The 26,546-nt window shown below is 45.1% G+C and overlaps 2 protein-coding genes across 2 annotated transcripts in view; one reads left to right on the forward strand and one right to left on the reverse strand.

The window, feature by feature from the left end:
* Positions 1-947: 947 nt before the first annotated feature.
* LOC105500287 lies at positions 948-15,082 on the reverse strand. The gene is given in 7 exon segments (XM_011925712.1): positions 948-1,091; positions 10,036-10,177; positions 10,308-10,525; positions 11,080-11,151; positions 13,774-14,053; positions 14,298-14,398; positions 14,643-15,082. Coding segments are annotated over 7 exon segments (1,281 nt in total). The 5' UTR covers positions 14,967-15,082.
* A 112-nt stretch (positions 15,083-15,194) lies between these two features.
* The window catches only part of ZNF273 (zinc finger protein 273), a 46,749-nt gene continuing 35,397 nt past the window's right edge, over positions 15,195-26,546 (forward strand). The window contains exon 1 of the mRNA XM_011925713.1: positions 15,195-15,388. Within this exon, the coding sequence (XP_011781103.1) occupies positions 15,195-15,388 (194 nt within the window). The remainder of the gene's footprint in view (positions 15,389-26,546) is intronic.

Genomic DNA, 26,546 nt, shown 5'->3' on the forward strand with positions numbered 1-26,546 from the left:
GGCCGACAGCCATGCCAGCCTGGCGCCCGGAGCCAGCACCCCCAGTGCGCATGCGCCAGGGCCGGGCACCTGGCGCGAGCGCTGAGCACTGGCTTGCGTCACAGTGAAGGCCTTCGTTGCCTGGCGACGAGTCCTTGCGGCTCAGCCGAGAGGGAGGAGCTCTGGGATGGGCGTCGGTGTTGGGCTCTCGCCTGTATACCCTATGGGGTCCACGGGATAGTCACACCGTCTAGTACAGGGCAGGGACGAGCCAGCCTGAGGAAACGTCAAGGGAAGTCCCACAGATCCATCGCGAAATCCCTAACGATCCGAAAGGATCCGCGCCATGCCTCAAGTCTGCCTGGACCCAGTGGGCGTGAGTCTCCTTTAACGCTGCCCCTCCCCGTGACTTCTGACTACAGCAGGCCTGTGTTCCCCGGGGTGCCCTCTCCTGGGAGGGGCTTCCTGGCGGAGCAGAACCACTCGGCGTGAGATGCTGCCGGGCTGTGTGTTTTTGCAGGGTTGTTTCCAGTGTTGACCTCCCGCGTGTTTAGGCATCACTGTGTGTGTGTGTGTGTGTGTGTGTGTGTGTGTGTGTGTGTGTGTGTGTGCTAGCGCGCCTGCGTGTGTGTGTGGGGGCGGTCCTGTGTGCTGTGTGCGTGTACGTGGCGTCCGCTGTTAGGAATATGGCTCAGGCACTGCAGCGGTTATTTTTTTTTCATTTTATGTTCCCCCCCGACCCCCAGTCGCCCGACCTTCTGGTCCGCCTCTCTGTGAGTCTCTGCTTGGGTTCCGGGGCTCCGTGTCCTTTATTTTTTTCCGTGGTTCCTGAATTCCTGTGAACTGTGTGTGTGTATGTGCTTTTTTGCGTGTATGTGGCGTGTCCTGAAAGGAATATGGCTCAAGCACTGCAGCGCTTTTTTTAAAATTATGTTTATTTTCTCCCCTTGAGTCTCCCCACCTTCTGGTTACCCTCCTTTTGAGTCTCTTCTTGGGCTGCGGGGCTCCGTGTCATTTATTTTTTCCGTGGTTCCTGAATCCGCGGTGAGTTGGGGGCCTGACTGAGACTCGCAGGAGCCCACAGCACCTCCCCCTCCAAAGCAGCAACTCTTCTAGAAAGAAGAGAAGCACAGCACACCCAAGAAGAAAAACCTCTAAGTGTCTCTTTTTCCTGTGGCCAAACCGGGGCCAGACCCTAGCAGTCCTGTGCGCAAGGCTCCTCGAATCCCCCTCGAATTCGGTTCCCAACCGAGCAGGGGCTTCACTTCGTGATGCAGGCACTCCTGGATGGTCTTTGGATTTCATTCTGGGGATGAAGAATGTGAGCACCACTTAGGTCATATGGGGGAGGATGCAATCTCGTGAGGTATGGATGGGTCCCGCACCTTCCTCTGCTAAACAGTTTCTGAGAGATTATAGGGAAAAGAAGGAGAGATCAGACTGTTACCATGTCTACATGGAAATGGATGCTGTAAGAAACTCCATTTTGACCTCTATCCTGAGCAATTGCTTTGCCCTTAAATGCTGTTGATCTGTAAGGTTGCAACCTGAAATTCAGGTTAGACAAGTGCAAACCCCAAGAGAATATCAAGTAGAACAGAACAGAGTTTCTATCTCGGCAATGCCAATCCAAATACAGTATCCACAATATCAGCCGCTGTGAAATAGAACCCAGCCACCAGTAGTTTGTCAGTACCGGCCGCCAGCTGAGCTTCAGTATGGGCAATCTCCAGAGGTTCAATACAGACCTCAAGTGGTGTGTCCTTCGCCAAATAGCAAGGCCCCATACCATCAAGCCATGGCGGTGGTGTTTAATCCTGCACTACCACCTAGTGGCCACAGTAGTACACTGCATGAAATCATTGATAAAGCCAGAAAACAGGGAGATCTTGAGGCATGGCAGTTCCGGATAATTTTACAACCAATATCTGCCGGGAAAGGGAGTCAAGAAGGAGCGTCTGTCCGAACTGAGGCTAGATATTAATCTTCCACCATGAAGATGTTACAAGATATGAAGGAAGGAATTTAACAATATGGACCCAACTCCCCTTATGTGAGAACATTATTAGATTCCCTTGCTCATGGAAATAAACTTATTCCTTAAGTTTAGGAAATTTTGGCTAAATCTTCCCTTTCACCCTCTCAGTTCCTACAATTTAAAACCTTGTGGATTGATGGGGTACAAGAACAGGTACGAAGAAATCAGGATACTTATCCTGCTGTTAATATAGATACCAACCAATTACTAGGAACAGGTCCAAATGGGAGCACCGTTAACCAACAGTCAGTAATGTAGAATGAGGCTATTGAACAACTAAGGGCTATTTGCCTCAGGGCCTGGAAAAAAAAATCAGAATCCAGGAGCTACTTGCCCTTCTTTTAATTCAATTAGACAAGACTCTAAAGAGTCATATCCAGACTTTGTGGCAAGGTTGCAAGATGCCGCTGAAAAATCTATTTCACATGATAACGCCCAAAAAGGTATTGTAGAACTAATGGCTTATCAAAATGCAAATCCAGAATGTCAATTGGCCATAAAGCCATTAAAAGGAAAAGTTCCAGCAGGAGTTGATGTAATTACAGAGTATGTGAAGGCTTGTGATGGGATTGGAGGAGCTATGCCTAAGGCAATGCTAATGGCTCAAGCAATGATGGGAGTCATTTTAGGAGGACAAGTTAGAACATTTAGGGGAAATGTTATAGTTGTGGTCAAATCGGTCATCTAAAAAAGAACTGCCCAGTCTTAAATAAACAGAGTAAAAATAAAGAGCCACCTGGCCTGTGTCCAAGATGTGGAAAAGGAAAACATTGGGCTAATCAATGTCATTTTAAATTTGATTAAAATGGGCAATTATTGTCGGGAAACAGAATGAAGAGCCAGCCTCGGGCCCTGAAACGTACTGGGGCGTTCCTGATTCAGCCGTTTGTTCTTCAGGGTTTTCAGGGACAGCAACCCCCACAGCAAATACCACCACTTCAGGGAGCCCTAAATCAATGGCCAAAAATATGGACTAAACAAAAGCCTGTTACAGGACTTGTCGGTGTAGGCACCGCCTCAGAAGTGTATCAAAGTGCCATGATTTTACATTGTCTAGGACCTGATAATCAAAAAACACGGTTCAACCTATGATTACTTCTATTCCAATTAATTTATGGGGCCGAAACTTGTTATAGCAATGGCACGCAGAGATTACTATCCCAGCCTCTCTATACAGCCCCACAAGTCAAAAAATCACGACTAAAATGGGATATCTCCCTGGCAAAGGACCAGGGAAGAATGGAGATGGCATTAAAGTCCCAACTGAGGTTGAGAGAAATCAAGAAAGAAAAGGAATAGGGTGTGCTTTTTAGGAGTAGCCGCTGTAGAGCATCCAAAACCCATTCCATTAACTTAGAAAAACCTGTATAGGTAAATCAGTGGCAACTACCAAAACAAAAGCTGGAGGCTTTACATTTATTGGCAAAAGAACAATTAGAAAAGGAACATATTGAGCCTTCATTTTCGCCTTGGAATTCTCCTGTGTTTGTAATTCAGAAAAAATCCAGCAGATGGCTCAGGCTAACTGACTCAAGATCCCTCAATGCTGTAATTCAATCTATGGGGGCTCGCCAACCCGGGTTGCCCTCTCCGGCCATTATCGCCAAAGATTGGCCTTTAATTATAATTGATCTGAAGCATTGCTTTTTTATCATTTCTCTGGCAAAACAGGATTTTGAAAAATTAGCTTTTGCTGTACCAGCCATAAATAATAAAGAACAAGCTACCAGGTTTCAGAGGAAAGTGTTGCCTCAGGGAATGCTTAATAGTCCGACTATTTGTCAGACTTTTGTAACTCAAGCACTTCAGCCAGTTAGAGACAAGTTTTCAGACTGTCATATCATTCATTATGTTGATGTTATTTTGTGTACTGCAGAAACGAGAAACAAATTAATTGACTGTTACACATTTCTGCAGACAGAGGTTACAAATGCAGGACTGACAATAGCATCTGATAAGATTCAAACCTCTACTCCTTTCCATTACTTGGGAATGCAGGTAGAAGAAAGAAAAATTAAACCACAAAAAATAGAAATAAGAAAAGACACATTAAAAACATTAAATGACTTTCAAAAATTGCTAGGAGATATTACCTGGATTCAGACAACTCTAGGCATCTCTACTTATGCCATGTCAAATTTGTTCTCTATCTTGAGAAGGGATCCAGAATTGAATAGTAAAAGAACATTAACTCCAGATGCAACTAAAGAAATTGAATTAATTGAAGAGAAAATTCGGTCAGCACAAGTAAATAGAATAGATCACTTAGCCCCACTCCAACTTTTGATTTTTGCTACTGCACATTCTCCAACAGGCATTATTGTTCAAAATACAGATCTTGTGGAGTGGTCTTTCCTTCCTCACAGTACGATTAAGACTTTTACATTGTACTTGGATCAAATGGCTACATTAATTGGTCAGGCAAGATTACGAATAATAAAATTGTGTGGAAGTGACCCAGATAAAAATCATTGTTTCTTTAAACAAGGAACAGGTTAGACAAGCGTTTATCAATTCTGCTGCATGGCAGATTGGTCTTGCTGATTTTGTGGGAATTATTGATAATCATTACCCAAAAACAAAAATCTTCCAGTTTTTAAAATTGACTACTTGGATTTTACCTAAAATTACCAGACATAACCCTTTAAAAAATGCTCTGACAGTGTTTACTGATGGTTCCAGCAATGGAAAAGCTGCTTACACTGGGCCAAAAGAAGGAGTCACTGAAATTCAATATCACTCAGTTCAAAGAGCAGAGTTGGTTGCCCATCATTTCAGTGTTACAAGATTTTAATCAACCTATTAACATTGTATCAGATTCTGCATATGTAGTACAGGCTACAAAGGATGTTGAGACAGCCCTAATCAAACATAGTATGGATGATCAGTTAAACAATCTGTTTAATTTGTTGCAACAAACTGTAAGAGAAAGAAATTTCCCATTTCATATTACTCATATTCGAGCACATACTAATTTACCAGGGCCTTTAACTAAAGCAAATGAACAGCTGACTTGCTAGAATCATATGCATTCATAGAAGCACAAGAACTTCATGCCTTGACACATGTAAATGCAACAGGACTAAAAAATAAATTTGATATCACATGGAAATAGGCAAAAAATATTGTACCACGTTGCACCCAGTGTCAAGTCCTACACCCTCCCATTCAGGAGGCAGGAGTTAATCCCAGAGGTCTATGTCCTAATGCGTTATGGAAAATGGATGTCACACATGTACCTTCATTTGGAAAATTGTCATTTGTCCATTGATAGTTGATACTTATTCACATTTTATATGGGCAACCTGCCAGGCAGAAGAAAGTACTTCCCATGTTAAAAGACATTTGTTATCTTGTTTTGCTGTCATGGGAGTTCGAAAAAAATTAAAACAGATAATGGGCCAGGATAGTGTAGTAAAACATTTCAAAAATTCTTAAATCAGTGGAAAATTACACATACAACATGAGTCCCCTATAATTCCCAAGGACAGGCCATAATTGAAAGAACTAATAGAACACTCAAAGCTCAGGTGGTGAAACAAAAAAAGGAAAAAGACAGTAAGGAGTATAACACTCTCCAGATGCAACTTAATTTAGCATTCTATACTTTAAATTTTTTAAACATTTATAGAAATCAGACCACTACTTCTGCAGAGCAACATTTTACTGGTTAAAAAAAAAAAAAAAAAAAAGCCCACATGAAGGAAAACTGATTTGTTGGAAAGACAACAAAAATAAGACATGGGAAATAGAGAAAGTGATAACATAGGGGAGAGGCTTTGCCTGTGTTTCACCAGGAGAAAATCAACTTCCTGTTTGAATACCCACTAGACATTTAAAGTTCTACAATGAACCCATCGGAGATGCAAAGAGAATCGCCTCTGCAGAGACAGAAAACCCACAATCGAGCATCATCAACTTGCCAGATAAACAAAATGGTGATATCAGAAGAACAGATAAAGTTGCCATCCACCAAGAAAGCAGAGCCGCCGACCTGGGCCCAATTAAAGAAGCTGACACAGTTAGCTGAAAAAAGCCTGAAGAACACAAGGGTAAAATGAACTCCAGAGAATATGCTGTCTGCAGCTTTGATGATTGTATCAATGGTGGTAAGTCTCCCTGTGACTGCAGGAGCAGATGCAGCTGATTATACTTACTGGGCCTATGTGCCTTTCCTGCCCTTAATTCAGGCAGTCACTTGGATGGATAATCCTATTGAAGTATATGTTAATAATAGTGCATGGGTACCAGGCCTCACAGATGATAGTTGCCCTGCCCAACCTGAAGAAGGAATGATGACAAATATTTCCATTGGGTATCATTATCCTCCTATTTGCCTAGGGAAGGCACCAGGATGTTTAATGTCTACAACCCAAAATTGGTTGGTAGAAGTACCTACTGTCAGTGCCACCAGTAGATTTACTTATCACATGGTAAGTGGAATGTCACTCAGGCCACAGATGAATAACTTACAGGACTCTTCTTATCAAAGATCATTAAAATTTAGGCCTAAGGGGAAGCCTTGCCCTAAGAAAATTCCCAAAGAATCAAAAAGCCCAGAAGTTTTAGTTTGGGAAGAATGTGTGGCTGATACTGAGGTGGTATTACAAAACAATGAATTTGGAACTATTATAGACTGGGCCCCTCGAGGCCAATTTTATTATAATTATATGGGACAGACTCACTCATGTTCACCGGCCCTAGCCATCTGGCCCACTAATCCAGCCTAAGATCGTGATTTAACTAAAAGACTGGACCAGGTTTACAGAAACTTAAAATCACCCTATCCATGGAAATGGGGTGAAAAGGGAATTTCATCACCTCGACCAAAGTTAGTTAGTCCTGCTACTGGTCCTGAACATCCGGAATTATGGAAGCTTACTGTGGCCTCGCACCACATTAGAATTTTGTCTGGAAATCAAGCTATAGGAACAAGAGATCATAAGCCATATTATACTACTAACCTAAATTCCAATCTGACAATTCCTTTGCAAAGTTGTGTAAAACCTCCTTATATGCTAGTTGTAAGAAACATAGTTATTAAACGAGATTCCCAAATTATAGCCTGTGAAAATTGTAGATTGCTTACTTGCATTGATTCAACTTTTGATTGGCAGCACCATATTCTGCTGGTGAGGGCAAGAGAGGGTGTGTGGATCCGTGTGTCCATGGACCAACTGTGGGAGGCTTCCCCGTCTGTCCATATTTTAATGGAAGTATTAAATAGAATTCTAACTAGATCCAAAAGATTCATTTTTACTTTCACTGCAGTGATTGTGGGTCTTATTGCAGTCACAGCTACTGCTGCGGCTGCTGGAATTGCTTTATACTCCTCTGTTCAAACTGCAGAATATGTAAATAATTGGCAAAAGAGCTCCTCAAAATTGTGGAATTCTCAGACCCAAATAGATCAAAAATTGGCAAACCAAATTAATGATCTTAGACAAACTGTCATTTGGATGGGAGATAGGCTCATGAGCTTGGAATATCTTTTTCAGTTACGGTGTGACTGGAATACGTCAGAATTTTGTACTACACCCCGAGCCTATATAAGTCTGAGCATCACTGGGACATGGTTAGACGCCATCTACAAGGAAGAAAAGATAATCTTACTTTAGATATTTCAAAATTAAAATGACAAATTTTTGAGGCATCAAAAGCCCATTTAAATCTGGTGCCAGAAACTGAGGCAATCGTCAAAGCTGCTGATGGCCTCACGAATCTTAACCCTGTCACTTGGGTTAAAACCATCAGGTGTTCCACTATTGTAAGTTTCATATTAATCCTTGTATGTCTGTTCTGTCTGTTGTTAGTCTACAGGTGCATCCAGCAGCTCCGAAGAGACAGTGACCAGTGAGAACGGGCCATGATGATGATGGTGGTTTTGTCCAAAAGAAAAGGGGGATATGTAGGGAAAAGAAAGAGAGATCAGACTGCTACTGTGTCTATGTAGAAAAGGAAGACATAAGAAACTTCATTTTGACCTGTACCTTGAACAATTGCTTTGCCCTGAGATGCTGTTAATCTGTAACTTTAGCCCCAACTTTGAGCTCACAGAAACAGGTATTGTGTGGAATCAAGGTTTAAGGGATCTGAGGCTATGCACGATGTGCTTTGTTAACAAAATGTCTACAGGCAGTATGCTTGGTAAAAGTCATCTCCATTCTCCATTCTCAATAAACCAGGGGCACAATGCACTGCGGAAAACCACAGGGACCTCTGCCCTGGAAAGCCAGGTATTGTCCAAGGTTTCTCCCCATGTGATAGCCTGTGATAAGGCCTTGTGGGATGGGAAAGACCTGACCGGCCCCCAGTCTGACATCCGTGAAGGGTCTGTGCTGAGGAGGATTAGTAAAAGAGGAAGGCCTCTTGCAGTTAAGAGTAAGGCCTCTGTCTACTGCCTGCTCCTGGGAATGGAATGTCTCGGTATAAAACCCGATTGTACATTTGTTCAGTTCTGAGATAGGAGAAAAACTGCCTTGTGGCGGGAAGCGAGACATGTTGGCAGCAATGCTGCTTTGTTACTCTTTATTCCACTGACATGTTTGGGTGGAGAAAAGCACACATCTGGCCTACAAGCACATCTAGGCATAGTTCCTTCCCTTGAACTTATTTGTGACACAGATTCCTTTGCTCACATGTTTTCTTGCTGACCTTCTCCCCACTATCACCCTGCTCTCCTGCTGCATTGCCCTTGCTGAGATAGTGGAAATAATAATAAATACTGAGGAAACTCAGAGACCAGTGATGGTGCAGGTCCTCCATATGCTGAGCACAGGTCCCCTGGGCCCCCTGTTCTTTCTCTATACTTTGTCTCTGTGTCTTATTTCTTTTCTCAGTCTCTCGTCCTACCTGAGGAGAAATACCCACAAGTGTGGAGGCCTGGCCCCCTTCAACAGATGGTACAAAAGGTACTTCCCACTCCACCCCCACATTCCCTTCATTGCACAAGCCGTCCACACCATGGCCCAGTGCCCAGGTGGGAGGACTCCAACATCCCAGGGAACAGCTGGAGTGCAAACCCGGGCCATTCTGGCCAGCTCCCAATTTCGGCTGTCATTCCAGGAAACACATGGGAATGGGATGGACTGAGGCTGGCTGGGATGTGGCCTGCACACCGGCCTCCTCTCTTCCTGACTCCCAGGCTTCTCGTGGGCCTAGGGCTTCCTGGGTCTGGCTCAAAGGCTTCCACAGTCAACGTTTCCCCGTTCACGGAGGACGACCCTCACGGGGACCATTGTATGACTGTTTTCTTCTAAACACTGTCAGGTTTTAAGGACTAGGCAGCTGTGATACTTTTGGAACAGTAAATTCCCGTTATATCTGCCAACAATGAAACTCTTGTTCTCCCACTTCTGTAGGAGTACAGCGTGATTCCTATATGATGAGACCTAGACAGCCAAGTCTGGTTTTTACCTGGTAATCTAGGCTCTCTTTCGTTTCATCTGCATGTCTTTTCTCATTGTGGAGTTGGTTCTTCTTTGGGCTGGGTGAGACTGCCTCTCGCCACAGATCTTTTGCTTGCCAGGGATTTTAGTGAGCTCAAGGGATTTTCGGTAGTTTGACTGCCCTCCAGGTTGTGGGTGGTGGTCTCATTTTGGGGGCTGGGGTTTTTGCTCTTTACAGAGTCTCTTGGGTCCTCTGGCAAGAATCCGTGAACTTGGGTTTGACTCCAGCACAAACCCTCTCATTCTCCCATTTGAGCCTTTATTTCCCTTTGCTTTCATGGGGCATCCACAGTGCCCCTCAACAGCACTCCTGGGTACCCTTTTCAGGCTTGCAATCACACCAGACGGTTTATGAAACATTCTCTCAACCTTATGTGGCCTTGTTGGATGCCAGTTCCAGGTGTGAGACCTCTTCTCCACCTTGGACTTGCCTTTATTGTCGTTTCTGCCTAACCCAGACAGCCGTACTGAGAAGCAGGAGCCCCTGGGATGAAGGGAGACAGTGAGTTCAAGGGCCCCGCAATCTTCCGCTGACACCCTCCTCTGGGGTCTCAGGTATGATTCCATCACCCGGAGATCCCTCAACAACTCACCAGACTGTATTCCCTTCTTCCTGGGACCGGATTCTTGCACACAGACTCTTTCGGGAATGGAGTCCGAAGAGCTGTTCCCAGAGCCCACTGGAATCGCCTCTTCCTCCAGCGGGACCTGACTAATGAGACGGCCCAAGGATGCCCTATGGTCGTTACTTTTAGGCTACCACAGTCATTGTCGCAGGCAGCATTTTCCCGAGACTAGGCCGACTTTGCCTGTCCCATTTTCCTCTGCTCAGGCAGGCTGACAGCCCTGACAGCCTGGTCCTGGCGCCTGCTTCGCGGATGCGCATGCGCCAGTCGCGGGACACCTGTAGCGAGCGGTGAGCCTTACCTCGCGTCTCAGTGTATGCCACCTTTGCCTGGTGACAAGTTTCTCCCGCTTCTTGGACCAGGGGACCTTTGTGGACATGTGTTGGCATTGGGCTCTCACCTGTCTTCTCTGGGGGATCCACGGGATAGTCCCACTACCCCAAGATAAGGCAGGGATGAGCCAGCGTTAGGTGTCGTCAACAGAGACCCAATGCCTCCGCAAGCTCTCTCTGTAGTCCTGGCTTTGTCTCCTCCAAGGTGCTGTGACTTTAAGCAAGTCACTGCCTCTCCTGCAGGTCTTTGGTTAGGACAGAGATAAATGGATCAGATAGAAAACAGAAAAGGTTCTTCCAGCCCTCCTCTCTTCTGCCCCTTCACTGTCTGCCTGGTAAAATGGTACCTCCTGGTCACATTTGCTACTCATTAAGTCACCTGTCCTGTGGGAAAGTCCTCACGTTGGTGATACGAGGTCCCACTCTCTACCCTTTAGGAATTGCAGAGTCTCATGAATCTGTCTGTGTTCATCCCAGGGTCACTTCGCATCTACACCTCCAGACCTCTACGTTGCCCTGGGTTAATGCTGAGACTAAAGGGAGAAGCAATTACAGGAGAGAAGGAGAGGAAGTGAGGAGGCATAAGAGGGGATCTGGGGTTTGGTGATAGGGGAGAGACAGGGTCACAAAATGTTCAGTGGATATGAGAAGCCCACCCACGGAAAAGCTTCTAAAGATGGGTAAGGCGGTGCTGGGGCCACAGTGCCATTGACCAAAGCAGACATCAGCTGGGAGGGAATGGAGGAGATGAGAAAGTTAGAAGGAAAGGGAAGGCCCAGATCAGATCTTGATGCGCTCTTCTTCCTAGACTGGCATGGTTTCCATTACTCAAATTCTCACAGGACTGCGATCTTGGTTTAAACAAATCACTCTGGCTTACCGCTGAGGTCAGAAAAGACTGCAGGGGCCTTGGGCAGAAACAGGGAGACTGAGACCAGAAAGGTAGCTACTGTGACAATTATGCAGGCTTAGGTGGGAGAGACCACACTGACGTTGACTAGGTCCTCTGGATTTCCACCTCTGCAAGGCAGCTTCCTCACCTATTCAGTGAGGACACAGTCTGTTGCAGAGCAGCTTTGAGGAAGAAACAAGGTTCACAGGCCCAACTCAGCACACAGTAGGCTCTGAAGGGGCCTCCCCTACTCAGTTGAATGAGCCTGGGGCATTTGATGAACTGTTGCTTGCTGTGTGACCCCTGGGAGGTTACTTCACCTTACTGAGCTGGTTTTCTCATTAAAGTGGGGTGGGGTAGACATGTCAGTATGCAGAATGGAGCTGGACCGAATGTAGGCATTTCTGCTGCATCTGGAAAGTAAGATAAGTGAGCTTACTGTCACAAAAGGCACAGAAGAAGAAACTGAATTTGCACTTGGTGGAGAAAATGTAACTCTACTAGTATAACCTGACAATTGCTACATGTTTACTGGGCACCTGGTGCAGAGCTAAGAAATCTTCCATTATAATCTGAGGCAGTGGTACTGAGCCTGCAGAGTCAACGTGCACTCACACCCTCAGCCACTGTCATCTCATGTAAGCCTCACACATCAGCTGTCTGAGCTGTACCCCAATCTCCACAGTACAGTTGAAGAGACTGAGACCAAGACGCTGAAGGATCTTAACCAAAGCCAGGTACAGCGGAGTCCTCAATGCAAAAGGAACTCACACCTGGGCACACCTACATGAGGTGACATATGATGCTTTTTACTTTCCATCAAAACAGTAATTTCTGCTCATTGTGGTACAAGGAGGAAACCACAGAAGAGAATGAAAATGGAAAACACACATCATCACCAATGTTGCCGGCCAGAGATAAGCATGGACCCCATGTGGAAGTCTCCTGTCCATTTCTTCCTTGGCCTGCACACATTATGATAGTGGCAGCAGATGGGTGCTGGGCACTTACCAGGCTGGGCACGACATCAAGAACTTTACAGATGTCCCTTTACTTATTCCTCGCAAAAGTGTTATGTCACAAGGACACTGGGGCCCTTAGGGAGATACTTTTCCATGGTTGGTACTGGATTTGGACTAAGGTCTCATCTGGGTCAAATCCCTGTGTGTGTGCAAAGCTAGGTCTATCATTATTTTCGATGTATGAAGTGGAGGCCCTGCTGTGAATGTGTGCACCTGTAAGTCTTTGACAAAGGCAGCTTTCTCTAAAATGCACAGCCTGCCTTACTGACTTAACTCCTCCCACACCTCAGACCAGCCGCTGCAATTGCCCTTTGCATGTTCTCACCTGGCCTCATGATCATCTCCTTCCATGTGGGTCTCCCTTCTTCCATGTGGCCCTGCATGGCCCTCCATTGTGCAGTGATTTTTGTTGTTGTTGTTTGTTTGTTTTTGAGATGGAGTCTAGCTCTGTTGCACAGGCTGGTGTGCAGTGGTGCGATCTCGGCTCACTGCAACCTCTGCCTCCTGGGTTCAAGTGATTCTCCTCCCAAGTAACTGGGGTTACAGGTGCCCGCCACTACATCCAGCTAATCTTTTTGTATTTTCAGTAAAGACAAGATTTCACTGTGTTGGCCAGGCTGGTCTTGAACTCCTAACCTCGTGATCCGTCCGTCTCGGCCTCCGGAAGTGCTGGGATTACAAACATGAGCCACCGTGCCCGGTCTTCTTCTTCTTCTTCTTTTTCTTAATAGTTCAGGGCTCTGACTCTCAGCAGGGTGTCCTGCCCCAGGGTTCCCCTTGACCCATTTCAGAGGGGTGGTCGGGTGGGTCACTGGTTCCTCACTCTGTGCGACTCCAGAACTTGCATCCTGATGGGGGAAGCAGGAAGCCCTACCTGCCTTGAGGGCATAACCCCAGCCCCAGGGCAGGCAGAAAATTCCCCCATCCCTGTTAAGTTCCAGCCCCAATGCTGGCACTCAGGCAGGACCTGCCCGAGTGGGACCTATCTCCACCTTCCTCACACACTTCCCTGACGCTCACTCAAACTCCTGTCACCTGGGAACCTCTGCCAGACCTGTGCTTCCACCTGGGGAGCCCCTAGGGCCCTCATTTCACCCCATTCCCTGAAGCCTAGCAGCTGCTGCTACCCCACCCTCCAGCCAGAGGAGGGCGCTCCCTCCTCAGATGTGCCTGTCACTATGGGGGTCCTTCCTCCCGTGAGCTCTGTGGCCCCGCATAGGCTGCTCAACACCTCTGAGCTCAAATCCCTGCCCCCATGGGGAAGCGTGTTATGAAGATGAGGGGGGAGAGGGCGAGCTGTAAGTGAAGCAGGTGACACAGGGCTAGACAGGGAACGGCCTGGCACTCAAGGAAGGGAAATTCTCCAGGTAGCTTCCTCCTCTGTCAAATGGGCCCATGAATACCCTATTGATGGTGAGAATTAAGAGATACGAAACCCATTCTTTCTTCATTATGATGATTTTTAGTTTCACCGTAGCACTTAGCACCCGCCCGCCCTTCTTCTCCACCACCCAGCAGGAGCGGGGCGGCCTGGATCTGTTTTCTGCCCCTGACCAGGGGGCCGCGTCTCCAGCAAAGTCTGCGGGGAGAAAGGTGCTGCTCCTGGAGGACAGCGGGATGGGACAGTCCCCTTCACACCCAGCCCCGCAGAGCGGGACAGAAACGCTACCACTGTCGACTCCATGCTGCCGGGAAGGGCACGGTGGGGGCCACTTTCTGAAAAGAAGAAACTGACCACAAAGTGTCTCAAGCAATGTTCATCTATCTGCCAGGGAAACGGAGGTCCTGAGTGCCAGAGCCCACGTCACCCAGCAAGAGAAAACACGGGTGGAGCCCAGGGTGTCCAGCCCCGGTCCACCCAGCCACCGCGGTCAAGGTTAATAAGGTCAAGGGGCTAAGCAGAACCGCCGACAAGGAACCGAGTGCCCACAAAGCAGGGAGCGAAGAACGTTTCTGGTACCTGGAGCGCAGCCCTTTTGCAGAAGGCACAGTCCAGGCTCCAGGGGCCAGGCAGGGATCCGGGCCTGGTTGCGGAGGGGACGCCCGGGCTGAGCTCACCTGCTGGAGGAGGCAGCCCCTGGAGTCATGGGGTCGCCGGCTTGTGGTGAGGGGCTGGCGCTGTTCCTTGGCCCCGCTCCCCTCCCGCAAAGGGCCAGGAGGCTGGGCTCCCAGCAGTGTCCAGGCTCTCGCCCGCCGGTGCCTGAGCCGCACCCGCCGCGTCCTCTCCGCCCCCACACCTGGTGCGGAGGGTCTGGACCCGGGGTCATCTGGCAGGGCCCTGCAGCTCCCACGGGCGCCCAGGAACCCGAGCCCCTTCTCACTCCTGCTCGGGTGGCCTCTCCTCTCCGGGGGCTGCGTCCTTGCTGGACGCCAGGTTCCCGGATTCTTCTAGGTCGCCCTGGCTCCTGGCAGGTCCTGATGCCACGCAGTCCTCCACGGGCTCCTCTGACCTGAGAGGGACAGTGCGATGGGGCTGGCGGGGATGGGGGTCCCCGCGCTGTGGAAAAGCAGCGGGGCTGCTGCTGACCGAAGCCGCCTGGGTTTGTTCGGGAACCGTCGCCCTGGGGCCCCTCCGCCCGACAAACGCTCCAGGTGCGGTTTGGGAGTGAAGCCGGACACCGAACACCATCCACGGGGTGGTTCAGCCCCACGGGGCTCCAGGAGTCCCGAGCCCAAGCCCCTGCATTTGCATTTTATTTAAAAAACCTGAGGGTTAAAGTCAGGCGAGTCAGTTGCCTCAGTGTTTGTCGCCTGCTGCCTCGATGTCGGCTTCTTTTGCTGGCAGTCAGAGACCAATCCCCCAGGCCCTCCAGTACCCCCTATCTGGTGACGCCATCCTCTGCAATCATGAGCAGCAATGAGGTGCTTCAGACCCGGGTCACTGCCCCAACAGGTGAGAGGCCCCGCACTGGGGACTGGAGATGTGCGAGGCAGTCTCCCAGAGCCTCAATCCTCTTGCCCAAGGAGGCTGCACACCCTCGCTCAGGGCTGTGAGGGGGATGAGGGCAGCTCACAGGCTAAGGGGCTGCTGAAGGCAGCTTTTGTGGACAGGTGATTTAGGAGCCTGGAGGAAGCAGGTTAGGGGTGTGTGTGTGTGTGTGTGTGTGTGTGTGTGTGAGAGAGAGAGAATTCTCCCATGCGAGGATATCTGCGTGTCTCAGTAGAGTAGGAGTGAACAGAAGCATCCCTGCAGAGGAGCAGCATGTGGACAGAGTCACAGGCTGTTTCAATCACAACATATCCTTCTAGGTCAGGGAGAGTAGGTTCCCTGGTCAGCTGCGTTCTGGGTTTTGTGTTTGCCTTTTACTGCTGTTCCAATAAGTCAGGGCACTGGGGCCAGATTGCCCTCAGCCATGGCCAACGGTTCCCTGACAAGCTGGGGAGGACCAACTCCCTTCCCATCATAGGGACACAGGAGATCAGAGCAGCCTGCCCAGTGTGGATCTGAGCTCAGAGAGGGGAAGCCACTGTCTCAGAGTCACAGAGCAGGCCCATGTCCCTGACCCCCAAGCTCTATTTCTCTGAGGAAATGTTCCACCCAAGAGCATGAGAGTTCTCTGAGCATGGACTCCCTGGCAGGTGAGGTCATTTTACCGGTTCTCTTTTCATCCACATTGTGTGTGTGGTTTGTATCAGTGTCCCCATTGTAAGACAGAAAACAGTCTCAGTGATGGGGCAAAGGCTGGTGCAAGACTACAGAGCTCAGAAGTGGCTGAGCTGAGACAAGAACCAGCAGGCTTCCTTCACCATTGCTCTGCTCCATCTGGAGGTTGGACAATTTACCTGTGTGCGAACAGCCACAAGCCTTTGTTGGCTCAGGGTAGATATGAAAACCTGGAAACCATGAAGCTTTCAGCCCCACTGGTTTCTGCAGGGGCAGGTAGCTGTGCTTGGCATGGGCTCCCCATTGCTCAATATAGAGCCTCCTGTTCCTTCTGGTTGTCCCAGAAATGAGTCACAGATGGGTGAGGTTGCATCCAGGCCTTGGCAGGATGATGTCTTCTGAGCTAGGCTGAAAACTCAAGCCTTGCAGCTGGGCAAGTTATGACTTCAGTTCTGCCTCAGCCACTCCCAGGCTGGACAACTCTGGCCATATCTCTCTGTAAGCTGCAGTTTCCTTATCTTTAAAATGGAGACAATGGCACCTCTCTCCCAGAGTAGCCACTGGGGTTTAATAAGGCCTCGGCATGAGAACATGGCTTGGGTATTCTCTAGCATTACCCAATGGCTGTATTGGTGAGTTTTCCTTGGTCTATGGTGACCTTCCTGAGGGTAAGGACCAAGTATTACTTGGCTCAGCACCCAGACAGGCACAGCACAGCCAGAACCAGAGGGGCCTAGGCCTGGGTATGAATTGGAATACAGGCATCTGGCCCAGTTTTTCTGACTCTCTCCTTCACAACCTTTTCCAAACTGGCCCAAGGATCAGATTTGCCATGCTGCCCAGGCATGGTGGCCCTGTCTGAACAAGCAGCCTCAGAATTTCTCTGGTGCCAGCTGGACATCTCAGAGGGAAAAACTGGTCACCAATTTCTGCTTCAAGTGGGTAGGGAAGAAAGCTACCACTTGCAGCTACTTATCATGTGTCACCAGCCAGACACTTTTCCTATTTAGTGGTCACCTCAGCTAAGTCATAAAGACACAGAAAGGAGTGCCTTGTCCCAGGTTCACAGCTGATAAGTGGGGTGTGGGAGAGGAGGTGCTGAAATCCACATTTATCTAAACCTTTCAGACCCATGTGCAGTTCTCCATTTTTGCCACATTGTCCCCTCCTTGGTGATAGCCTGGGCTGCTACTCCTGCCTCTCACTTGCCTGTCTGCCTCCAAGCTGCCTGCACCTTAGGAAGCTCCATGTTGCGCTTTCAGACCAGCACCCCAATCTGTCCCTCACCTGCTTGTGCCTTTCGATGACTCTCATTGTCCTCAGAAAATGACCCTGGCTCCTAGGTGTCCACACCTTTGTGGCCCTGAGCATGCTGACAAAAATAAAACTGCATGCCTCCTTTCCTTCCAGTGAAAAGAAATAACTGGATATTGCAACAATGTTTAAATGTATCAATCATTTAGGAGAAATCAGAGTATCCTTTTTCATAGATAAAAAACAATATTCAAACCTAAAAAGAAAGAAAACAATTCTCCTAAATGCTGCCACACTTGGAGAAACAATGGAAAACAAGCACTGGAATCAGCTAGGCCTGCCAGAGTTGCTGAGGGAGAATTAAATGAGTTATTATGTAATTTGCTTAACAACCGTGCTTGGCTCATAGTTAGTGCTCAGTAATATCAGCTAGTCTTGTTTTTATGGTAAATAGAAGAGAAGCTAGGAATGAATCCATGACCTTGGATGGGCATCCTCTCTGCCTTCCCCAGGACAGGGGTTCAGTGTCGTTTTCCAGGAACCTAACGAAGCAGCCTTGTTCTGGGGTGATACCTGAGATTTGTTGTCTAATGGCCATAAAAAACTAGCATATGGACACACAAGAGTGAGGTTAAGAACAGAAGTCTAATAGGTGGAAGAAAGAGACAAGCTCCCTCCGCTGCAGAGAGAGAGGTCCCAAATGGGCTGCAGGATCCACAGTGAAATGCAGGGGATTTTATAGATGCCTGATGAGGGGGGCAGTGTTTGATTTACATAGGGCATGAAAGATTGGTTGGACCAGGTATGTCATTTGCATGAAGCATGAAAAGTTGGTTAGAGATATGTCATTTGCATGGATAACAGAAAATTTGCATAGGGTGAAAATTTGTGTCCACTCCTACCCTAATCTTACATTATATAAGCAGGTCTTCTTCCTGAGCTGCACCATATTGCCTGTTTCTTTACTGTACGTGTGGTAACAACAACAACAGCAAAAATGGAACCTCCATGTTGGACATGCCTGGCTCACAGCCCTTTTCTATTGGCACAGCTGCCGGCATTCACCCTTCCACGCTTCCAGCTTGCTTATCTATGTTTGCAGCTCCATTTTTCAGGCCAATCTTTGTTAGTGAGAAAAAAATTTATTTGGCTCTCTTGCTAAAGGGAAGCTCTGCCAAGTATTCTTTTATGCTCACTATCCATCAAATAATTTTATTCTACTTCCTGTATCATTAAGACTCATCACCACTCAGAGACAACCAAACACTGTGACATTTTGATATAACCCTTTCCTAAAGTGTATAGTTTTCACAACTTCGAGCATGCATGGCATACCATTTTTTCACTGGACACAGTCTATCATGAACATCTTTCCATAACTTAAAAGAAGCTGTGTACCAGAACAGTCCATCATGTTCTGTTTTCTTTTAGTAAATAGAAATCTTTAGAGATGGATCATTTTCCTTACAAGTAGATACCAAGTAAGAGGAGCAGCCTCTAAAGCAGAGAATAGCAGCTCATGCATGCTAATTATTTGCTAACTTATCTGGCTCCCCTATTGATGGTATCTTGAGGGCAGGTATGAACATGTCATGCAGTCTCCAAGCAACACACAGTAGGCCCACCATAAATGGATTTTCTGACTAGCATGGGAGGTGCAAAGGTGAGTTGCTCTGTTTCCTCCCTCCCGTTCCCTTCCCCTCCCCTCCCCTCCCTTCCCCCTTCTCCCCTCCCCTCCCCTTCCCTTCCTTTCTCAGGAATCTTAGTCACAGAGGGAAAGGACAGCAGGGAACATGGTGGGGTGCTGACGATTCTCGTCCACTGGATTCCACCATCCCTAGGACAGTAAATACGGTCCTAGTCACCACCCAGCAAGTTACCACCACATCATTTCCTACATGTTCCCAAATGAATAAAGGTAATTAACCATAAATGCAAGCATAAGTGCAAATAAAAAGTAATTTCTCATGTTTTTAATCTAAACTGTCACAGTTTAGTTTACTATTTCAAGTTCTTTTTGTGCTAAATCATTTGTTTTTATGTATTTATTTATTTATTTATTTGAGACGAAGCCTTGCTCTGTCGCTCAGGCTGGAGTGCAGTGGTATGATCTGGGCTCACTGCAACCACCGTCTCCCGGGTTCAATTAATTCTCCTGCCTCAGCCTCTGGAGTAGCTGAAACTACAGGTGTGTGCCACCACACCTGGCTACTTTTCGTATTTTTAGAAGAGACAGGGTTTCACTGTGTTTGCCAGGCTGGTCTCACACTTCTGACCTCAAGTGGTGCACCAGTCTCAGCCTCCCAAAGTGCCAGGATTACGGTCATGAGACTCCATATCTGGCCAATCATTTGCTTTTTTAAAGTGGCAGCCATAGTTCCTGTCCGTCTGGATATATTTTGAACTTTTGTATGTTAAATATAACACTAAAAAACTTTATTATGTTTTAGGTAATCTAAGATTGGTGTATACAAACATTACAGATTACTGTAGGGTTCAGAAAATGATGTATATATTATGACATTTATATCTCTAGTTTTTGATGTATAAATCTTCCTTTAGAAAAGATTGGCTTCTTTAAAAAATTTCTCCACAAATTTAGGCTTATTTTATAAAATGGCACAACAGTAAAAAAAAATAAAAATAGTTTTTACTTTCCTAAAAAAGTAAAATACTCTTTTGCCATTTCACAAAATAAGCCTGAATTTGCCATACTATATAAATACTGGTACTCAAATAAAATACCAAATATTTTAATCAAAATTGTTTAGACAGTATATTTATATAATTTTATGATTTTTAACTACAGTGATAGACATTCACAAATCTTCCATAAATCAAACATATTAGTATTAGGTTTTACACAGTAGTTATATATGAAAGATTGGGCCGGGCACAGTGGCTCATGCTTGTAATCTCAGCACTTTGGGAGGCTGAGGCAAATGGATCACGAGGTCAGGAGTTCAAGACCAGCCTGGCCAACATAGTGAAACTCTGTCTCTGCTAAAAATACAAAAAACAATTAGCTGGGTGTGGTGGCAGATGCATGTAATCTCAGCTACTCGGGAGGCTGAGGCAGGAGAATGGCTTGAACCCAAGAGGTGGAGGTTGCAGTGAGCCCAAATTGTGCCACTGCACTCCAGCCTGGGTGACAGAGCGAGACTCCATCTCAAGAAAAAAAAAATTCGAAGATCTTTTCAAAATGGAGATTTTTAATTAATAATTTGGTGTTTTCAAATACACTGAAGTCTTGCGTTAATCACGGTAACTCTGGGGATAGTTAATTAATTTTTTTTTATGATGTGTTTAAAAATTTTTAGTTTAACCTAATATTGATTGATGATGAGTAAACAAATTGATTTTTTTCAAATTTCATAGGTCTATTAAATTGTCAAATACATTTTTAATTTAAAAATTCTGTCTTTCAATATTGTTTCAGGGATTTAGGTCTGGTTGAATCTGCTCAACCTGTTAATCAGTGTCACATGCCAGATTCCAATTCACTAACAGTGTGCCTGTATGACTTTTCTTTCCATATAGTGTTTGAATTAAATTTTTATTACTTATTATATATAAGTTATATATATATACACACACACACACACACACACATATATAGCAGCTCATGAGTTTCCAGTGAAACCACAAGGTTAAATAAGTTCTGGCTTAGTATAAAATGAGTTCTGGCTTAGTATAAAAAAGCTGTTGGCAACTCAACATGTATAGATGGATGTGGCTCAACAAGAATTTAGACAAAAATATTGAACTATAACGTGTTGGTATGATTTAGTCTCTAATGAGCTTATAAATAAATCCATATTTCAGCACATATATCCAGTTGTGTTCAGTACCTCTAAAAGTGGTATATCAAGAATTCTTAGGCTACTGAGAAAACAGATTCTGCTATTACCCAAGAAATCAACTGGAAGGCACTTTTATAACCTTATACCACGTAAGGAAAAATTGAAAGGTAGTACTAATAAATGCAAATTAGCAAAATCACAGTACAGAAACCTATAGTTTGTTATTCCAGGAAAAATAATAAAATTCTTATTTTGGCATTTTTCAGAAAGAATAAATACATTAAATATGACAAAATATACCCAGCTAAGTATAAAAAAATCTTTGAAATATAAGTGATTTTATTCTTATTCTTAAATATTTACTGTAATATATTTAGAAGAGTTTTTCAGTGAAAAATGCTTGTAGCTACTATGTATAAATTAAAACAATCCTTGGAAAAATAGTATCTTTTATTAATAATGTAGATCGAAGCTCCAAGGATGTAAAAGAATTTCTCCTGGGTTCATAGCTCATGACCCAAATCAAGTTCAAATGAAGATATGTAAGAGTCATAAGTTATATTATTAAATGAAAATACTTCTAGAAATAAAAATAAAAAGAGTTAAAAGCAAATGAAAAAAAGGAAGGAAGTGGATTGCTCACAATTACTCCTAAGGTATGGAATCAAACTAAGTGCTAATCAACAGGTGAATGAATATAGAAAATGTTGTATATTTACACAACGGAATGCTATTCAGCCCTTCAAAAGAAGCAACTCTTGTTATTTGCAACAACCTCAATGAACCTGGAGGACATTATGCTAAGTAAAATTAGCACAGAAACTATAGAAGCAGAGAGTAGAATGATGATTGCCTGGGGCTGGGGGTGGAGGAGATGTGGGTCAAAAGTAATGGATCCTCCCTATGTCTCTTACCTTAACATATAATTCATTGTTTTGTTTTGTTTAGTTTTTTGTTTTTTTCAGGTTAAGAGGACTTCATGATCTTACAGGAATTATATTATTTTTCATCTATCTGCATTCTTCTTTTTCTTCAGTGAATAAATTAAAAAAGAGATGAAGAGAAGACACATTTGCTTCTTATCCACACATCACTTTCACTCACTATTAGTTAATGTTGGTAGAGCTGAGAATAGCAGTTTCCTGGTAGAACAACCACTTCTCAGCAGTACAGAAATCACTGAAAGAAAAGTGTATCTCTCATAAAAAGCTTTTTTTTTTTTTTTTTTTTTGAGACGGAGTCTTGCTCTGTCGCCCAGGCTGTAGTGCAGTGGTGAGATCTCAGCTCACTGCAAGTTCTGCCTCCCAGGTTCATGCCTTTCTCCTGCCTCAGCCTCCCGAGTAGCTGGGACTACAGGCGCCCGCCACCACGCCCAGCTAATTTTTTGTAGTAGAGACGGGATTTCACCTTGTTAGCCAGGATGGTCTGGATCTCCTGACCTCGTGATCCACCCGCCTCGGCCTCCCAAAGTGCTGGAATTACAGGTGTGAGCCACCGTGCCCAGCCAAAAAGCTAATGTATTTTAAGCAAAATAAGCATATGCATCAATACTAAAATGCTTCTGGTAAAATAAAGATTCATTTTATTGATTTTTTTTTTCTCTCCTTTTTTTTTGAGACTGAGTCTCGCTATGTCGCCCAGTCTGGAGTGCAGGGGGCGATCTCCTTTCACTTCAAGCTCCGCCTCCCGGGTTCATGCCAGTCTTCCGTCTCAGCCTCCCAAGTAGCTGGGACTACAGGTGCCTGCCACCACGCCTGGCTAATTTTTTGTATTTTTTAGTAGAGACGAGGTTTCACCGTGTTAGCCAGGATGGTCTCAATCTCCAGACCTCATAATACGCCCGCCTCGGCCTCTCAAACTGCTGGGATTACAGGCGTGAGCCGCTGCGCCCGGCCTCATTTTGTTGATTTCTATTGAGCCCAGGTAATATTTCACCAAAACGCTGGCATATATGTAGCCAAAAAAGGAATATTGTATAAGAATATTGTGAATAAAGTTATTCTGTCAATCGGACAACATTATGACTTCATACAAATCTTACCTGTAGCTGTACATCAAATGCTACTTTTTATTAAAAATTGTATTTTATATAAGTATTCAATTTCTATCACCTTTCTTCTCTATTTCAACACCTTCTTCACTTTACACCAATGAAAAGCAAGCCAGCTGGTGACAGGAAAGCACGTGTTGCTATTGCCATTTTAATGATGACAATGAAGAGCACTCATTTCAGTAGTACTCACGTGCCAAACACTGTTATTACTGATAAAATTTTTGGCTAAGAAGACTATCTCATTCAAGTGTGTTCTATGGAATTTGATTGACATTTAAGTGTCTGTGACTTACTTGGATTATTATAATTTTTCACGAATCCAGATTGAGTACTATAAATAAACAATCTTTTACTAAAAGCCTTTCTGAGGCAGAGTTGGATACATCAAATTTTATTATAATATGGTAAAAGTGTGTTAACCATGTGTAATCCCTCTGAACACAGCACTCTCAGTTTTCAGTATTCACATTGAGTCACTCAGGGGAAATCGGTATCTCTGTAAACAGGCAGAAGAAGGTGCCCAGTGGAGGTGCACCACATTGCATGGAAATGTCCACATGCACCTTTGGGGTCTTAATGTAACTAACTGGGCTGTCATTTGCATGGCTAGATACTCACTGAATCTGGTCATACTGTTTTTGGCAGCTAATGGCATTTGTTCCCCATCAGTTTTCTACAATTATTTGCTTTGCTGAAAAATAAATCTTTTGTTAACTTACTCTAAGAGACTAGATTTTCAATTTTCAATTTTCAAATATGAAAGCAAATCAGAGAAGAACAATATGTGTATATAGCATGCATTTTCCTGCCTATCAAAATTCTTCTTGTATTGCCTTGGAAACCCTAGGAAACCACCTAAAGAATTCTCCCTTCAAATTGTTTAGCCAGAATTTTAGATTTCAAAAGATCCAAAACTTAACAATTGAGCAAAGCAAAAATCTTGTCTTTGCTTCTTGTTAGTAATCTGTTATTTCAGAAAACATGGCAGTTATACCAAGCCATTGAAAAAAAGGTGGTTTTGGTTAATTTTATCCCATTTAAAATGTTGTCTTTAATTGTTACTTTTATCATGTTAATCTAAGATAAACTATCTACATAACTATTTATGCATTCAGGAAATATTATTTCAGGCACGGTGGCTCACACCTGTAATCCCAACACTTTGGGAGGCCAAGGCGAGTGGATCACTTGAGGTCAGGAGTCCCAGACCAGCCATGCTTACATGGTGAAACCCCATCTCTACTAAAAACACAAGAATTAGCCAGGTGTGGTGGTGTGTACCTGTAATCCCAGCTATTTGGAAGGTTGAGGCAAGACAATTGCTTGAAACTGGGAGACAAATGTTGAACTGAGCCAAGATCTTGCCACTGCACTCCAGACTGGGAGATAAAATGAGACTCCATCACAAAAAAAAAAAAAAAAAATATATATATATATATATATTAAGGAAGGTGTTTAAAGTTCACTATGTAGTACAGTATAGCAGAATTCTCTAAAATTAGCAGAAGTTCAATGTAATTTCAAGGTTTTTTTTTTGTTTTTTTGTTTTTTTGTGTTTTTTTTGAGACAGAGTTTTGCTCTTGTTGCCCAGGCTGGAGTGCAATGGCGTGATCTTGGCTCACAGCAACCTCTGCCTCCCAGGTTCAAGCAATTCTCCTGCCTCAGTCTTCTAAGTAGCTGGGATTACAGGCATGTGCCACCAAGCCTGGCTAATTTTGTATTTTTAGTAGGGATAGGGTTTCTCCATGTTGGTCAGGCTGGTGTCGAACTCACAACCTCATGTGATCCGCCTGCCTCGGCCTCCCAAAGTGCTGGGATGAGCCACTACACCCAGTCTGGTTTCAAGGTTTTTTAACTGTGAAAACAAATGATTAGGTATGCTTTATGCTTTTTCTTTTCTTTTTGTTTGTTTGTTTGTTTGTTTTGAGACCGAGTCTCATTCTATCACCCAGGCTGGAGTGCAGTTGTGAAATCTCAGCTCACTGCAACCTCCATTTTCTAGGCTCAAGTGATCCTCCCACCTCAGACTCCTGAGTCGCTGGGAATACAGCCTTGTGCCATCATGTCGGGCAATTTTTGTACTTTTAGTATTAAGAGATGGTGTTTTGTCATGTTGCCCAGGTTGGTTTCAAACTCCTGGGCTCAAGTGATCCATCCACCTCGAACTCCCAAAATGTTAGTGGTACAGGAGATAGAAAGAAATTGTTTAGGTAGATAGCAAGGGTAAAAGAGTCCCTGGCAAGGTTTCCCTTTTAACCGAAAGCAGCCTGAAAAATTGAGCTGCAAACATGGATAAGCAAACCGGAACCTTGCACTAGTGAATGCCAGAAGCTGTGCCAGTAGAAAAGGGTTACCTGAGAGCCAGGTATGTTCGACATGGAGGCTCCGTCCTCACTTTCCTCATCATGCCTACGTTAAAGAGATAGGCAATATGGCTGCTGATCAGGCAGAGAACCTATCTGCATAATAAAAAATTAGGGTGGGGGTGGCCAGATTTTCGCACCTACGCAAATAGCACAACTAGACCTAACCAGTTTTTTGCACTGTGTACAAATGGCGCACCTAATCCAATCAATATTTCATACCCTATGTAAGTCAGGCACCTTGCATTTCACCAGGAAACTGGCAACCCACTTCTCCAAGAACCCTCTCTGTCGCAGAGAGCTCTTTTCTCTCTTTTGCCTATAAAGTTCCACTCTGAACCTAACTGTGTGTGTGTCCATGTTCTAGTTTTCCATGCCACGATGCCACGAGGATTGTAGGCATGAGCCAAGGCACCAAGCTGGTATGCTTTTTTGGGGGGGGGACAGAGTCTTGCTCTGTCTCCCAGGCTGGAGTGCCGTGGCTCCATATTGGCTCACTGCAGCCTCTGCCTCCCAGGTTCAAGTGATTTTCATACCTTAGCCTCCCGAGTTGCTGAGACTACAAGCGCACACCACCATACCGGCTAATTTTTGTATTTTTAGTAGAGATGAGGTTTCACCATGTTGGCCAGGCTAGTCTCAAACTCCTGACCTCAGGTGATCTACCCGCCTCAGCCTCCCAAAGTGATGGGATTACAGGCATGAGCCACCCTGACCGGCGCTGATACGCTTTTTCATAATAACTTCAATTCTAGGAGGGTACCCACTAGTCTTTATGGGGTTTCTGTAAGGATACTGTAACCCTATGCCACCAGAATGGTGCAGACATGCTGATTTTATTAGAATGAGTTCAGTCTTCTTGGTAGACTGTTGGTATCCCAGAGGCTGACCATTCACCTCAGCTTACTAAATGTAGCTTCACGATGCCAATGACTCCTTTCAGCCAGGATGCCTTTTTCTTCTCATTGAGGTAGTCGTGTCTCTTTTTGCTTGTCTTATGCTATTCCAGATGATAGGTGATTATTTCTTCCATAAGTTAGACCTTCTTTCTTTCTTTCTTTCTTTTTCTTTCTTTCTTTCTTTCTTTCTTTCTTTCTTTCTTTCTTTCTTTCTTTCTTTCTTTCTTTCTTTC

The sequence above is a fragment of the Colobus angolensis genome, unplaced genomic scaffold (genome assembly GCF_000951035.1).
Source record: "Colobus angolensis palliatus isolate OR3802 unplaced genomic scaffold, Cang.pa_1.0 Scaffold657, whole genome shotgun sequence".
In the NCBI taxonomy this organism is placed as follows: Eukaryota; Metazoa; Chordata; class Mammalia; order Primates; family Cercopithecidae; genus Colobus; species Colobus angolensis.